The sequence below is a fragment of the Carica papaya genome, chromosome 7, assembly GCF_054855325.1.
Source record: "Carica papaya isolate Zhongbai chromosome 7, ASM5485532v1, whole genome shotgun sequence".
Taxonomy (NCBI): domain Eukaryota; kingdom Viridiplantae; phylum Streptophyta; class Magnoliopsida; order Brassicales; family Caricaceae; genus Carica; species Carica papaya.
Window position 1 is genome coordinate 5,430,356 of NC_142315.1, and position 17,045 is coordinate 5,447,400.

At 35.3% G+C, this 17,045-nt stretch overlaps 1 protein-coding gene across 1 annotated transcript; it reads left to right on the forward strand.

The window, feature by feature from the left end:
* The first annotated feature begins 580 nt into the window (after positions 1-580).
* On the forward strand, positions 581-16,050 carry APM1 (aminopeptidase M1). Its single transcript, XM_022052085.2, has 19 exons — positions 581-993; positions 1,139-1,284; positions 1,468-1,570; positions 1,748-1,934; positions 2,026-2,119; positions 2,335-2,488; positions 2,634-2,738; positions 2,832-2,948; positions 4,243-4,356; positions 11,239-11,421; positions 11,836-12,133; positions 12,212-12,333; positions 12,434-12,531; positions 12,907-13,084; positions 13,165-13,279; positions 13,378-13,445; positions 13,545-13,619; positions 15,474-15,551; positions 15,655-16,050. Exons 1-19 carry the CDS (start codon positions 733-735, stop codon positions 15,838-15,840), a joined length of 2,682 nt encoding a protein of 893 aa, XP_021907777.2. The 5' UTR covers positions 581-732; the 3' UTR covers positions 15,841-16,050.
* Positions 16,051-17,045: the final 995 nt, after the last annotated feature.

Sequence of the window (17,045 nt, forward strand, 5' to 3'; positions counted from 1 at the left end):
CTTGATTTTTATCTTTTAATGATTAAACACTATATTGATGTTATTTTTTTAATCTCAACAAATTTTTCTTCTACAGAGCAAGCCTTTGTCTTATCACATTTACGATATATATATATATATATATAACTTTATATGATTTGGCGATGAGTAGCACTTGTTCCTGGAACTTGGTTAATGTTGACAAAATGGAGTTCGCCATTTGAATGATCAAGTTGATTTCTTGATCAATTTGAATTTGTCATAAGACAAAGAGATGAGAGGAAGAGTGGTCCTATCATATGTGCCCAATTTTTAAGAAACAACTTAAAATAAATAGACGTAAAATTCATTACAAAATAATCAATATATAATTTAACAAAAATTAGGTAACAAACTTTGAGATTTTATTTATTTATTTATTTATTTTTAACAAAAAAAAAAAAAAAAAATCATCTGATTCGAACTTGTGAAGTAATTACTTTATTGAAGGGCTAAACTATTCGATCTTGAATAAGGTTAATTTTCTTCTTGGAAGAGAAATTTCATTTGATCTTGAATAAGTTTAATGTGTAGTGATATATTTTTAAACCGAGATCCCGCTTTGTAGACAGTATTTTGGATCTTCGGAAATCTCTCATGACTTTTTTTGGAGCTCGTATTGAGCCACAAAGATGGGGAGCCCGGCCCAATAAATTTCTTTCGGGCTCCCGATCGATTCGCCCGCCGGGATTATAATATCATTTCGTCGCGCTAATGCAACAGGGTGTAAATTTGAGAGAGCGGCGGAGAAATCGATCAATGGAGCAATTCAAACAGCAGCCTCGCCTTCCGAAATTCGCGGTTCCGAGGCGGTACGATATCCAGCTGAAACCGGATCTTGCCACCTGCAGATTCGCCGCTTCTGTCGCTATCGACGTCGATGTCATTTCGAATACGCAATTTCTCGTTCTTAATGCTGCAGACCTCACAATCCACGACCATGCTGTCTCCTTTACTCCCCGAAACTCCTCCAAGGTATTCGCCCATTCTGAAATTCTGCTGAAATGATTAGCACCGCCTTTTGCATACTTAAGTGTCTTTGCTTTATTTTCACGCAAAGTATTTTGGGGTGAATGAAGGATGGTGGTATGAGGTTGTCTGTGGTAATATTTATTTACAGGTATTGGAACCGTTCAAAGTGCACTTGGTAGAGGAAGATGAGATTTTGGTGCTGGAATTCTCTGAGACTCTTCCCGTTGGCATGGGAGTTTTGGCTATTGAATTTGAGGGTTGTTTAAGTGACAAAATGAAGGGATTTTACAGAAGGTAATTGGTTTATTCTTTTTAATTTTCTTAAATAATTATTTCAGTATTTATTTTTAACATGTCAAATAAAGAAATTGGATAATAATAACTTGGTTTAGTTACTCAGAAAATGTATCGAGGAAGACCTGCTTTGAAAATATTGAATATGAAAATTTTATGTAAGCTTCAATCTTTGTTATTCAGTACTTATGAGCACAATGGGGAGAAAAAGAACATGGCTGTCACACAGTTTGAGCCGGCTGATGCAAGGCGATGTTTTCCATGCTGGGATGAACCTGCTTGCAAGGTTTTTCTAATTCTCTTTGGCTTTCTCTAGTTAATATTATTTAGATGTTTTATGATCTTGCTTCCCCTGTTTCCCTAGTTTATCATTGAAATCTTTATGCCCTGTTTTCGAGTTTCATTTATTTTTATTATTAGTATAATTTTTTTTTTGTTTTTTTTTGTACACATGGCATAACAGGCTACATTCAAGGTCACATTGGATGTGCCATCTGAATTGGTAGCTCTTTCTAACATGCCAGTCCTCGAAGAGAAAGAGTATGGGGATCTGAAGACAGTTTCATATGAAGAATCGCCAATTATGTCTACATATTTGGTGGCAATCGTTGTTGGTTTATTTGATTATGTAGAAGATTATACTTCAGACGGTAAAATCTTTTCCCATACCACACACAAGCATTTCTTATGTTAACAAATTTTTTTCTCTTGGTAGAGTTGATTACATGCATCTCGGTACAGGGATAAAAGTTCGGGTATATTGTCAAGTTGGGAAGGCCAATCAAGGGAAGTTTGCTTTGCACGTTGCTGTGAAGACACTTGAAGTATACAAGGAGTAGTTTTCTAACCTATCATTAAATGCATTCGTTATAGTACACTTGAAGACACTTACATTATTAAGTGGGGACATATTTATATTTTTAATTTGAAAGAAAAAAGATATGTCCCAACTTAATAATGTAAGTCAAAGAAAAGGATGGACCATGCTTAATTGTCATGCACCTAGTTCTACTTGTCGCATTGCCGAGTTAACTTTGCTAAGTTATGTAGATACTTTGCTGTTCCGTACTCTCTTCCCAAGTTGGATATGATTGCAATTCCTGATTTTGCTGCTGGGGCAATGGAGAATTATGGGTTAGTTACGTACCGAGAAACAGCTCTGCTATATGATGATCAGCATTCTGCAGCTGCAAACAAACAGAGGGTAATAGATAACATGAACTTCTCCCTTTCAAACAGCTTTTCAATTTTCATAATCAATATTCTCGAGAAAGAACCATTGTCTTATTGACACTTTTTAAATATTTGATAATTGAGGCCAATTTAATAATCTGTTGACCTATTTTTAGGTTGCAACTGTAGTAGCCCATGAACTGGCACACCAGTGGTTTGGAAATCTTGTGACAATGGAATGGTGGACACATTTATGGCTGAATGAGGGTTTTGCAACGTGGGTATGTGGCTTTAATTTTTATCATTCTAACAAATTTTGTTAATGCTTGTTTTAGTAATGCCTTATTGAAACATGATTTGCATACGGATTTCAGGTTAGCTACTTAGCAACTGATAAGTTGTTTCCAGAATGGAAAATTTGGACCCAATTTCTTGACGAATCCACTGAGGGTCTTCGACTAGATGGGCTGGAGGAATCCCACCCTATCGAGGTAGATGATGTTCACTATTTTCTTATAAAAATGGCTTGTTTATAAGTGTAGAAGAATAAAAATGAAATATTTTATTGTTAATATATTCAATGAATATTTTATAGTATTTATATGGATATTTATGAGTAAGATATTTATAGGGGAAATTCTAATGTACCACCACCTATTATGAGGTATCAGTACCTCACCATTTCTGGCTATCATATTTTTCACTCTTATTTAATATCATTTGGCTATTATTTGATACTCTCATTGGCTATTATTTTTTGTCATTTTTGGCTATTATTTGGTGCCACTTTCTATAATCAATTATCACCATTTGTTGGTTATGGTGGGGGTCCTTTTTTGCCGGTTTATTGGTGATTTGGTTGAAAAGGTACACTGTTATCTTCAGGATCAAGCTTCTTCGTTTTTAGTTTTTTGTATAAGATGTCCTTTTTAGTTTTTTGAATAAGATGTCCTTTTTAGTTTTTTGAATAAGATGTCCTTTTTAGCTTCTCTTTGGCCAAGGTGCATGGATGCTTTAAGGATTATCTCTGTTTGTTTCATAGAGATTGGATAGAATTCCTTGTTTAAGGGGTGCTGGATGATCTTCTTTCTTTCTATTGTTTTTCCTTTTTTTTTGGGAGGATATCTAGTTCTCTGCTGTTATGTTTATTTCCTTTTATTGTAATGTTATTCCTTTTTTCATATGAAAATATTTTTATATTATGACTGAATACCATCTTTATGATCAACATTTGGAAAATGAAGATTGATATACAAAAAATATAATAGACAATCATGATGGTCAAAGATGATAAGTAATGACTGCTAAAAATGGTATTAGATAGTGACAAAATATAGCCAAAGATGGTATCAAATTCTAGTTTAAAAAAAATGAGATATAGCGATACATGGCAGAATGGTAATTATAAATAGCCTTATGTCATAAGATAAGTAGGCGGAGGTACTGTAGAATTGCTCTACTTACAGGGATACTTGAAGAAAAGCAAGAATAAAACCTAATTGATATAGGGAAATTGACTATGTAGGAGGAAAACACTATAGGAAATACTCTATTGTTCTCTAGTACGCTCTCTTTCAACTATTCCTATTCTTTAATGAGAAGTATACTTTTTTTTCCAGGTGGAGCTTACAGGGATACTTGGAGAAAAGCAAGAATAAAACCTAATTGATATAGGGAAATTGACTATGTAGGAGGCAAACACCATAGGAAATACTCTATTGTTCTCTAGTACGCTCTATTTCAACTATTCCTATTCTTTAATGAGAAGTATACTTTTTTTTCCAGGTGGAGATAAATCATGCGTCTGAGATTGATGAAATATTTGATGCAATAAGTTATAGAAAAGGTGCTTCTGTTATTCGAATGCTACAAAGCTATCTTGGTGCTGAATGCTTTCAGGTTGGTTCTTCTTTTGTTACTTTTATGTGTTTGTTTTTCCCTCTTCCATCTCCATTTAAGTTGTTTGTTTGTAATAAATTCAGAAGGTTGAGGCTTTGGCACTAGTAAGCTTATGAAAAGTCTTGCAAAGATAGAAAATATAAGAGACAATTAGGCATGTTTTGTTATAGAAAAGTGTTTTTCATAGTAGTTGTTAAGATTTAAAAACAATATTTAGAAATAGATTTTTTTTTTTTTTAAATTTGGAATAAAAATTGTTTTAGATCTCTTATTTCAAAAGAAAAAATTTAGATCTCAAGGTGTGGAACAAGCAGAGCTGTAATGTCTGGGTTTTGTGCAAAAAGTGAAGCAGTGAAGAGATGTGATGTGGAAGGCTGGGAGGGCTTCACATGAAAAAGCTTCAATACCTGAAATCTTTTTGCAAATGATTTTGGCTTTCTCCTTTGGAACCTTATTCTTTGTAGCATAGGGTGGTTGGGAAAGTTTATACCGTGAGGAGTGGTTCAAATTAGAAAGCTAGGAGTACCACAAGTCACACAAGCCTCTGAAAGGCAATCTCCCAGCTTCCTGATCTCGTCATTCTCTAGCTCGAGGGCTGGTGGTAATTCCTGCATTTTTTTGATAGAATTTTTTATCGTGATCTTTCCCTTGCTAGCCTTTTTCTACACCATGATAATCTTTTGTCGTACCATAATCCTTCTATCTATCCCTTCATTCATCAACTTGACAGACACCTCGTAGAATGTCCTCTTCTTTAGGAACATTTTTTTTTTTTCCTTCTAAAATAAAAGTGGTGTATGTATTGATGTAAAGGTGCCAAGGCGGCACCATCTATTACAAAATTATTTACAAGTCAATTAAACTGTCGATGACAAAACCAAAGTCATCTAAACAGTCAATATTATTCCCCAAAACAGTGGAGCCAAAAAAAAGAAACCAACTGTTAGTGATAATACTAAAGTCAGCTTCTTTGTCTTCAAATGCTTGATTGTTTCTCTATTTCGATAATACCCAGAAGATAGTGATAGGAATTAGTCTGAGGGTTTTCCTTCCTTAGTGACAGAACCACTTGTAACCCAAGAAAGACCCATGAGACCCAAAACAGTGGGACCAAAGCATGTGAGAGACCGAACAACTAAAGAGGAGATGGTAGCATGATTCAAGGTTGTTTTTACAGAGATAGCAACTATTAACAGAGATGATCCCCCTCGTCATTAAGTTATCCATAGTTAGGATTCGTTCCTTTGCTGCTTCCCATGCAAAGAAAGACATCCTTGGGGTAACGCCCGATTGCCATGTAAGAGCGGATGGGAACACATTCTTGGATTGATTAGCGTAACCTGCCAGGAAATTGTAAAAGGTTTTGACAGAAAAAAATTCCCTTATTTAGGAGATTGTAATTTGTCATCCTGATTTATAATCGTAATTTTAGCCAATAACTGCAGTAGGGATTTATAATCACCAATTTCCCAATCATGTAGATTCCTAAGAACTGTAACCTGCCAGAGCCCCTGAGAATTCTGGTCAATGGCATCTCTGACCAGTAAGTGTTTTTCCTTAGCAATATTGTAAATGCGAGGGAATCTAGCTTGAAGAGCCATCTTTCCAATCCAAATATCAGACCAGAAATGGATTTTGTAGCCCCTCCCGAGAATCCAGCTAGAATTATGCAGGATAGTGTTGTTGAGATTCAATATACTTTTCCATAGATAAGTGCCAAAGCAGCTGTTGTTAATTTTGGATGAATCATGGTAGTTGCCCTTAAACCATTTGCACATGATGACTGATTTCCACAAGCAGTTATCCTCATTCTAGAATCTCCATATCTATTTACCGAGGAGGGCATTGTTGAGTTTATTAGTTGATCTTAAACCCAAACCTCCTTCCTTAATAGGTTTTTTTGATCTACTTCCAATTAACCAAATGTATGTTCTTGTTGTTGTTGTCCCTTTTGCTCCATAGAAAATTAAATTGGATCGTTTCCAATTTGTTAGCAACACTAATGGGTATTTTAAGCGTTGACATGTAATAAATAAGGATAATGGATAGAGTGCTTTTGATGAGAATGAGCCTACCTCATTTGGAGAAGAATTTTCTCTACCAATTGGCAAGACGACTTTGGAACATATCGATGACTAGGTCCCAACATTTTCTGTCTTTATGTTTAGCTCCAAGAGGAACCCTGAGATAGGTGATGGGAAGATTTGAAAGTCTGCAGTCCAAAACTTGCGCAAGAGAAGTCCCATATGAGTTTCTTGAAACCACCAATTTAGATTTGTGAAGATTGATTTTGAGTATGGAGATAGCCTGAAAACAGAGTGGAATGCATCTCAAAAAAATTAGGGAGTGGACAACTGTTTGGCTGAAGATTAATGTGTCGTCTGCAAAGAAAAGATGTATTATCTCCACATGTTCTTATTGCTACCAATTGTGATCCCTTTTAAGAGCTGTGAATCCTTTGCTTTCTTGAGTAATTTGTTTAGGGCTTTCATAAGTATAATAAAAAGCAAGGGAGAGAGGAGGTCCCCTTGTCTTAAACCTACAGTGAAAATTTTTGAAGGATCACCATTCACAATGACTGCAAAGCTGGCAGAAGAAATGCATGTTCTGATTCAACGTCCCCATTTGTTGTCAAACCCACACCTTTTGACGCATGTAATCAATGAGATCCCAATTGATATGATCAAATATCTTTTCCATATTTAATTTGCATAAGGCTCCAAGCTTATTGTTCCTGATAATCTCGTCAACAGTTTCATTTGCAATGAGAATAACATCAGTGATCTGTCTACCAAAAACAAAGACGTTATGAGAATTGCCGATTATTTTGTGAAGAACAGAAGTTAGTCTCTTGGCCAACACTTCAGATAGAAGTTTGTAGATGCAGCTAATAAGATTGATAGGCTGGAAATTAGATATATTGGATGGATTGACTTTCTCAAGAATCATAACTAGAAAAGTAGAGTTGAGAGATTTACAAAGGAGCCATACTCATGGAAGTCCTTGAAGAAATCCAAGATGTCACTCTAACAATATCCCCAAAACTCTGTAAGAATTTGGCCTCGGGGCTTTATCCCCATCACAATCCTGCAAACACTCAAGGATCTTTGCCTCAGTGAAGTCTCTTTCTAGGTCGCATTTATCATCAGCATTGATTATGTTAAAGGATAACTCATCTGGTTTTGGTCGGGAGTGAATGTTTTCAGAGTAAAGCTTATGGAAATAATTACTAGCTCTCAATCTCAATTTTTCATTACTTTTAAGAGTGTTGCCGTCAATGTTGAGTTTTCCAATGAAATTAACTCGTGTCTGGTGATTGGCCAACATATGAAAATATTTAGAGTTCAAATCCCTGTCTTTGAGCCATTTTTTCTGGGATTTTTGTTTCCAAGAAGTGGCCTTTATTTGAAGTTTTTGTGCTAAATTGACTTTGAGAGAGTTTCTCTTGTCTCGGTCGCTGGGGGAGAAGCAGTTGTCCGCTTCCAATTTATCAAGTAAAGCAATTTCATCAATAATGTTATTAGTTCCCTCTTCTTCCTGTTTGCCTGTGACTTGACCCAATATTTGATTTTCGATTTCAATCTTTTGAACTTGTGGACAAGTTGATAATTGGCTATACCCTTAACATGAGAGCTCTTCCATGTATTGGAAACAAGGGTCTTGAAACTATCAAGCTTGATTCATTTGTTATCAAGTTGGAAGAGGACAAGACTCCATTGTATACCATCAAAGACCAAGATAATTTGAAAATGGTCGGAGATTGTCCTAGCCACGATTTTTTGTATAATGTTTGGCATAGTTTCTAAAAAATAAGGAGAGATGAGAAATATGTCAATCCTTGGAAATGAAGGTTGTTCTCGTTGGTTGCTCCAAGTCCATTTACCACCATGTAGAGGTAGATCCATTAAATCAAGATCGGAAAAAAGAGATTGAAATTCCATAATTTTTTAATCCAAGCAATTGTGCCCCGATCTTTCGATCGTCTCAGTACCATACTAAAATCACCATCAATGATTCCTTTGTTACCCCATGTTTGTTGGATTTGTTCAAGCTCCATTCTCAACATATTACATTCATTGTTGTTGCGTTTGCAATAAATATCCGAAAAATACCAAGATTCTCTGTTAGATAAACTAGAGAAAAGACAAGAAAGAGTGACATCACCAGGGATGTTGTTTAAGCAATTAACACGGTCTTTTCTCCACATAATTAAGATGCCATCCGCAGACCCTTTGGCTGGAAGAGCTAACCAGCCAATATTGTTCATGCTCCAAAGGTTTTTGAAGATCTTTTCATTTAAAGAACTTATCTTTGTCTCTTGCAAGCAAACAATGGAGGGGTTTCCATCTATTTATGCAACATTTGATGATGCTTCTTCTCCAAATGTCGTTGAGACTCCTTACGTACCAAGAGAGTATCTTATCAATCATCAAGTAGACAATGAGCTTCCTCCGCACTCTTTATTTTTTCTGTTTCTTCCTTCATAGTTGATAGAAGATTGAAGCCTCTTTAGTTCTCTTGAAACCCATTCTTTCTGTTTCTTGTTGCCATCTTCAATCAGCAGTGGGTCCATTCTTCTTTTTTTCTTCATTCTCCACTAACTCAGCCAAAATTGAGTGAATACTATTTTCAAAACCACCAAAAGGTGTGCCAAGTATCTTGCTGACATCGAAAATATTATTGAGAATCCATTTGGAGTAGATTTGAGAGTCACAACTTATATTTCCCTGAAGAGCACGTTCGAGAGAGTTGAATATTTCTGTCAAGTTGTTTCTATCCACTACTGAAAGAGGTCCAGGAGACTGAATCTGAATCTCGATCAATTCCATTCCATTGAGAGGGAGTAGCTGTTTTTCAATAATTATTTCCAGGCTGCTTGGGTTATGGGTTTGAGATCACATGTTTGAGTTGAACACATAAGCAGCCATGTCTCTGTTTTCTTGTTTCTTTAAGTCAGGACTTGAGGAAGAAAATACAGTTGAGCTGACCTTTATTTCTTTTCTGTTGGCTTGCTCGGCTGGGTTTTTTTATTCTCCATTCCCATTTTACCTTCTTCATTTTCTTCTTTGGGCTGGCAGATTTTGGAGTGGGTTTACTTGGGCCAGCCTGGTCGACCCATTTACCTTTTTCAGCCCAGAAAAATTTGGGTTTCACCCGGTTGTCATGTGTAATCCGTTTCTCTCTGTTAACCCTGGTGGGCCGGCTCACCATGGTAGGAACTTAAATGACTCTGAGTAAAGATTTTTGCATTCTTTCCTTCATTTCCTTGAGCCTTTTAGTGTCTCCCCTCATCCCGGTTGCAGAAGTTAGACCACCTTTGATTTGTCGATACACTTGGAAGTTGCTTTTTCCTTATCTTGCTCATAATTCTAGTTGCCAAAATGAATCTTTTTGGAAGACTAAATTTTTCTTTAAGATAAGGTTTTTGTTTGAACAGTTGTTCTTAATAGGGTAAATTACCCTTTTGCACAGAGAAAATTGTTCATAGATCTAGGCTTGTGGAGAATGTTGAAAGGATGGATTTTCCCTTCATGACAATGATTGACTTGCTCCTATTAATGTTAATTGACAATCAACAAAGAATTGTGGATTGTCTGAAATTATCATTGATTTTCAATGCTGGTCTGATGATTGCACAAGGATTAGTGCTTGACATAGGAGGATAGGACTTTGTCAGATGCTACGTATGTCAGCCCATAGAGAATGTGCATTCTTCCATAGCTATGCAATTTTATGGGCGTGTGCCATGGCTATGTAACCTTCTGGATGCAAATATGTGAGCGCTGATAGCAGGCAGCTTGCCAATTTTAGACATTTTTCTCTGTTTTTTGTTTTTTGTTTTTTTTGGTTTTTTTGGCTTTGGTTGTTCCTCAACTTAGCATGATGGGATTATCGTAGTTTCAAAAGACAATTCTGTTAGATATCATAGTTGAACCTTAGTACTGTGGGTCCCAAGTCATTTGGTCTCTCTCTCTCTCTCTCTTCTCTAACTTTAGAAACCTTTGCTTGCACCTTCTAGTGAAAGAAAGAACGAGCAACCTTCTTCTCTTCACTGGTACACCAGTGGTGGAAAAATGGATCAATATAAATTATGTTGGCTTATAGCTTATATTCAGAGAATTTACTATTAAAAAATGCACCAACTCCACCCAAGTGATGATGAATTGTCGTTTTATCTTGGTGCAGTTAATTGCGGGTTTGCTAGGGGTGTGAGAAATGAAGCCCCCTGAGTTTTCTTCTGTGTATGTAGCAAAAATCTTAGTTGTAAGAAGTGGATCTTGACATAGTGGAAAACTTTGGAGGTTGCTCCATGAGGCATATTGCGAAACTATGTTAAAATTCTTTGTGTTGTTTCTATGGCTATTGCTTTTACTTTAATCTGTGTGCATTGCATGGGTAATGCCACAAGAAACTAAGAGGTTTGGTGAAAAAGTAAACTCAAAATTTCAGCTTGAGACTGATCACCACAAGTTGTATTAATATAGTGATCTGCTGCACCAATAAAAAAGTCTATAAATTGGGCCTTTCTGCAATGCCCATAAGTCTATATCTGCCTTGTTTTTGTTTGGGTTTGTGTTTGTTTTCACTTGTCATTTCACTTGCATGTGTGAAGGATTGGAGATGTGCTAAAGCATAAATATCAAAGTTGAGCTTCTTCCTGTCAACTTAACTTTTTAGCATAAGGTCATCCAACTCAATTATTTGACAGTTGTGAAATCTGGTAGTAATATCGATGAATGAAAGGACTAATTTATTGATGAATGAAACTGTTTGTTACTGATTATATTCCCTGCAGTTAGGAACTTCTGAAACATTCTTTATTGACTACTGGCACACTAAAGATAAATTTTTGTTTATTGCATGGGTTATTTCCATGGACAGCGGTCACTTGCTTCATATATCAAAAGATATGCTTGCTCCAATGCGAAGACAGAAGATCTTTGGGCTGCCCTTGAAGAGGGATCTGGTGAACCTGTGAACAGGCTAATGAGTTCATGGACAAAACAAAAAGGGTATCCTGTTGTCTCTGTCAAAGTAAAAGATCAGAAATTGGAACTTGAACAGGTCTAATTTTGTTTGATTTCTTTCACATTTTTCTTTCCCTAAATTGGAAGTAACATATTTAACTTAAGGCTACTTACTGCCTTAGTCTTGTAATATAGTCATTGTTACATCTCAGAGTCAGATTCTTTCAATACAATTCAGTCCTAAAATTGATAAATAAGTTCAATGCAGACAAATTTTAATAATTTTTTTATTACAATTAAATCTAAAAATTTCTGAAGCGGGACTCATTTGAAAATTTTTTTATAGTTCAAGGACATGATTATTGCTAAAATGGCTATGTTGTAACAATGACCGTAGTTGTGGGACAAATGATAATTAGTCCTTTCATTTATATGGATAAACTGCTGCTAAATTCTAGTGACTTTCATTGAAGCTGCAATCTTCTGATGAGCTTAATGTAATGAATTGCAGTCACAATTTTTATCAAGTGGTTGCCTTGGTGATGGACAATGGATAGTTCCAATAACATTTTGTTGTGGCTCATATGATGTTCATAAGAATTTTCTATTGCAATCCAAGTCAGCAACAGTTGACATAGAAGAGCTTCTTGGGTGCTCAGTTGATGACCATGGAAAAAATGCGGCATGTTCTTGGATAAAGCTTAACATGGATCAGTCTGGTTTCTATCGGGTGAAATATGACGAGTATCTTGCTGCTAGACTTAGATATGCAATAGAAAACAAATACTTATCTCCAACAGACAGATTTGGTAATATAAATTATCTTGTTTTTTCTAATCTCTTGGATGTTAAGAATAAGAGATAACGTTACATATTTCATTTAACAGGTATCTTGGACGATTCCTTTGCACTTTGTATGGCTGGCCAGCAATCTTTGACGTCTTTGCTCACCTTGATGGGTGCTTACAGGGAGGAGCTTGACTATACTGTGCTTTCTAACCTGATAACTGTAATTTTTTTCTACCTTATAGTTCTAATTGAGTTCTCGGCAGCGTTATTTAAGTTGGAACTTATAATTTAGCTCTGATTCTTATTCATGCTTCTTACAGATAAGTTACAAAGTCGTGAGGATTGCGGTGGACGCACAACCTGAAATAGTGGATGACATTAAACAATTTTTTATTGGCCTATTTCAGTATGCTGCTGAGTGAGTTGCCAATATATTAACTATTACCTACCTCAGTTTTGATGCGTGCTCTATTTATTTGATAGTCTTATCTCATTCATTTGAAAAAGGAAAAATGTAGTGTGATATTTGTAGTTATTTGTTCACATTGCTTTTTGAAGGAGAGATAAAATGTACATAAAGTAGAATTTTGGGGATCCATAACATAACAGGATTTTATCTTATATCTTTCTTTATTGGATTAAAAATTGAAAATGTTCATATCCTTAAAGAGGTTATATGACTGCTATGAATAAGTATGCTGATGTCATACCTGTTTTTCAAGTTGTATTAGTCTTTTATTTCTCTCTCTTTCAAAAAATTATGAAGATGTTTCATATTTGATTATCCATGCAGGAAACTTGGTTGGGAACCTAAACCAGGGGAGAGTCATCTGGACTGTATGTTGAGAGGAGAAATTTTGACTGCCCTTGCTAATTTTGGCCATGATGAGACACTAAGTGAAGCAAACAGGCGATTTCAGGCATTCTTAGAAGACAGGAAAACACCTCTTCTATCTCCGGATATAAGAAAGGTTGTTGCTTGTGAATTATATGCTGTCTTCAAGCATTCTTCTCTTAATTATCTCCTATTTACTGTGGACTATCATTTCAGGCATCTTATGTTGCTGTAATGAAAAGAGTTAACCAGTCAAACAAATGGGGTTATGAATCTCTTCTGAGAGTTTATAGAGAGACTGATCTGAGCCAGGAGAAAACACGAATTTTAAGTACAGAAATCATCTGACATTTATAGAAATCATGGAATACATTTTGCATTCCACTGCTGTGTCAGTTATTACTCTTTTTTTTCTTGTGACGCTTGCAGGTTCATTATCATCATGTTGTGACCCCAGTTTAGTTCTTGAAGTTCTTAACTTTGTGTTGTCGCCTGAGGTACTTTAAGCTTAACTATAGTCTGTTATCTTCTGAGGCATGTGTTAATTACAGCTTTTGATCTTCCATGATACCGAGTTCCTTTCCTGTTTCAACCAGGTCCGTAGCCAAGATGCTGTTTTCGGGCTTGCTGTTAGTGTGGAAGGTCGTGAAACAGCTTGGACATGGCTGAAGGTAATATTCATCTTATTTTCATTTGAAGTTACTGGAAGGAAGTGCCAAAGTTTGTGGACATGCATTAGATTTAGTTGGCATATTGATTAGTTCATAAAGCAATTAGGGGGCTCCTTTAATATGATTTGACTTCTAGTTAGGAGACAAAACATAAGCCAGAAATGATTAAACACACAAATGGCACCTACTTTCCCATAAATGAGGTAGGGGTTCCTTAGGGGTTTAGTGCCACTTCTGTTCATGAGCTTATTTGTTGAGCAGACGAAGAACTAAGAAATATATTAGCAGACTCTAAAGAAAAGCAAGAAGAATTACCATGTGTTCGTATTGCTCAAGATCTTTTCGTAAAAGCAAACTTTATGAAAATTCTATGTTCATCTATCTTAAACAAAGTTTTTATTGGGAAATTATGAACTTCTAGAGATATATATTTTTGTAATTCAACCGAATTACTAGGTTGGAGTGAACTTAAGTAAGAGTGTAAAAACTATTTTAAGCAACCAAAATCTTTAGTTCACTTCTAAATTCCTTCAAATACTACAAGATTGGAGCTAAACTTGTGTCTATATAGAATTTATTTTGAAAGTAATTCCATTTTGTGGAATATTTTAGAAATAAAAATCTGAATTTGTAAACGAGCTTATATTCTGCTAGTTAATTTGTTCCAACATTGTAAAAGGTGATTGGATCCTCTTTTATCTTTAATCTTTAAGTGGGACCAGTTTTTACCAAATAATTGGACTTTGAGGCAAGCTTAGTGATGGTTTTCTGCACTGACAATGTTTGGAAACCAAAATAGGAAAATTTTTAGTACAATCTGCAGGGAACAAGTTAGTTTGTTGAATTGGTAAGAATAATTGGTTCAAGACAAAGCTAGATGGGTCCAATAATGTTTGTGATGAACCTCTTCATGGGAATAACATTATCCAAGGATAGGCTGTCCCAACTTTTTTTCATTTTAATGCTTCTTTAAAACTGTTTTCTGGAATTTTACATGTTCTCAGTGCTTATTAGCAAATGATCTGCAATAAAGAGAATGATATTTTGTACTATTGAAATTTGGCCATTGAGATTTATCATTTTCATTTGAGAATAGAATGATATCTACTCTTTTGTTAATAGAATACGGTGGTCTATATACCATTATGATACTATGTTTGTCTTACTTTCTCATTGAGCCAATTATCATTTTCATCAGGCTATTATCGTTCTTGTTACAGATTAGTCTCTTTTTTTTTTTTTTTAACAGCCTTGTCCTGAGGAAATTTTTCAAAGACCAATCATTTCTAGCTTTTGTGGGACTCTATTATTACTATTTGTTTATATAGAGAAGAAATATTGTGTCCAGGGAAGAGTTAGAATTGAAAAAAGAAAAGGAGAAGTAGGTATCCTCACTTCGGATTAAAAAAAAAAAAACAAAGAAGAAATGCCACCTATTATTGGAAAAGAATACTTAACCAATCTCCATTCGAAGAAGACAAGATAAGTCTCTAAAATGGCATGAGTGCCTGAATGTAGGTCAAGAAAAATGACTTCTTCCAAATAACTGGGGAAGCTTGCTCTTTGAAGGTTCTGACATTTCTCCCTAGTTGAATCACCCATACTCCAAGCAAAACTGCACAGTGCCAGAGGTTACAATGGAAAGGACTAAATTGTGCAATTGAATTAAAACGGAAGGGACTAATTTTTGCCTCTGTTGGGTGTAATACATTAATTTTGAGACCAAGTTGTAATAGAAAGGATTAGAACTAGTTTTTAACATAATCCAAACTTTATGAGACTAAAGTAGTCATTAATATTTGTTTGTTATTTAGTCTGCTTAACTAATCCTCCTTTTTAATGGTTGGAGCACAGGACAACTGGGAGTATATTTCAAAAACATGGGGTTCTGGGTTTTTAATAACTCGATTTGTCAGTGCAATTGTCTCACCGGTTTGTACCTGTCTTTTTGGGCACCTTTTTCATTTCCTAGATTTATTTTTGCCTTTAGTTCAGTACCTGTGAAATGATGTATATTCCTCCATTACTCTTGCAGTTTGCTTCATCTGAGAAAGCTAAGGAAGTAGAGGACTTCTTCTCAAGTAGAGCAAAACCTTCAATTGCCAGAACCTTGAAGCAGAGCATTGAGCGGGTCCACATTAATGCAAGGTGGGTTTCCAGCATTCAGCAGGAGGAACATTTAGCTGAGGCTGCGAAGGAACTAGCATACAGGAAATACTAAGTCGTCATTGATCAGCCTTCCATATCCGATGCCAAATGCTGGTACAGACAAACATATTTGTTTGCTTTCCAGAAATTTACATTCCAAAATAGTAACAATTCAGGGAGTGGTATAAATAAATAAATAAATATATATGACTTCAGGATAAGTAGATCTGGAGATGTATCTCTGTATTCTACGTAATTCAATGAGCACTCTCAAGATTCTACCTTTTGTTGTACTTTTATGCTTAGAGGTTCATTGCTATTATCTGCTCGTTCGTTGGGAAAATAGATCTTGTTTCTTGCGGGTGCGGCGATGATTATTTTGTGCCTTTATGCCTAGTTTCCTTCAATCCTTCTACATATTTGCAATGACATAACTAGACTTTTTCCCCCTTGCTAAAAGGCAGTAATTGCATTTGAGGCATATTCGATATTATCTGACAATAATTTGATGCGATTAGTAATGTATTTTCATTTCATTAAATGGTTATACAATGTAAATTTAATACGAGCCAGTCTTTTCTTGAGAGTAATTTAATGAAATTAATAATGGAAGCTTATTCCTTGGTCCTCTAAATATGAGTATATATTTTCCAATTAAGTTATAATTCTCATTCTTTGCAATTCAATGTTATAGCAGATGACCTGCTAAGAGTGAATATAAAAGACAACTGCTAATACGGCTCGTGAAGTTATCTGGTTATAATCCCTACTATAGAAACATGGAATTTTGTTAACTTCTATAATGACTTTGTGGTCTAACACTGCTAAAGCAATTTATCTTTCAACAAACATAATTTTTTATGTAAAACTGGATTATTAGAGATAGACATTTACTTTGTTCGAGATTTGGCTTTGAGCAACTTCATGTTCAATTCATTTGCCTTGTTTAAATTATTGATATTTTTTACAAAATTTTGAACTCAAGCAGCTTTTCGGAATTTCTGGAACAAACTTTGGTTATCTTTACCTCATTCAATTTGTTGAGAGCTGTTAGAGAATCCAAATAATTCATAAAAATCAAAATAAACAAAAAATTTAGAGATCAAGTCAATGTTGAAGTCCACTTTAGAGTATTTTGCAGCACCAAAAAGTGCCAAAGAAATTGAAGAAAACTCAAGAAAAAGTTAGAAGCATGGTGGAAAAGTGTTGCTAAAGTTAGGAGTAACGATGCACGCAATTTGCGTATATCGAGTGCTTGTGTGCAAGTTCTGCATAGAC

Excerpts from the sequence above, each read along its gene's own strand:
- APM1 (XM_022052085.2), top strand. The coding sequence starts at position 733 with ATGCAACAGGGTGTAAATTTGAGAGAGCGGCGGAGAAATCGATCAATG. Across the intron at positions 11,422-11,835 it reads AGAAATTGGAACTTGAACAG|TCACAATTTTTATCAAGTGG; the intron begins GTCTAATTTTGT and ends AATGAATTGCAG. Across the intron at positions 13,446-13,544 it reads ACTTTGTGTTGTCGCCTGAG|GTCCGTAGCCAAGATGCTGT; the intron begins GTACTTTAAGCT and ends TGTTTCAACCAG.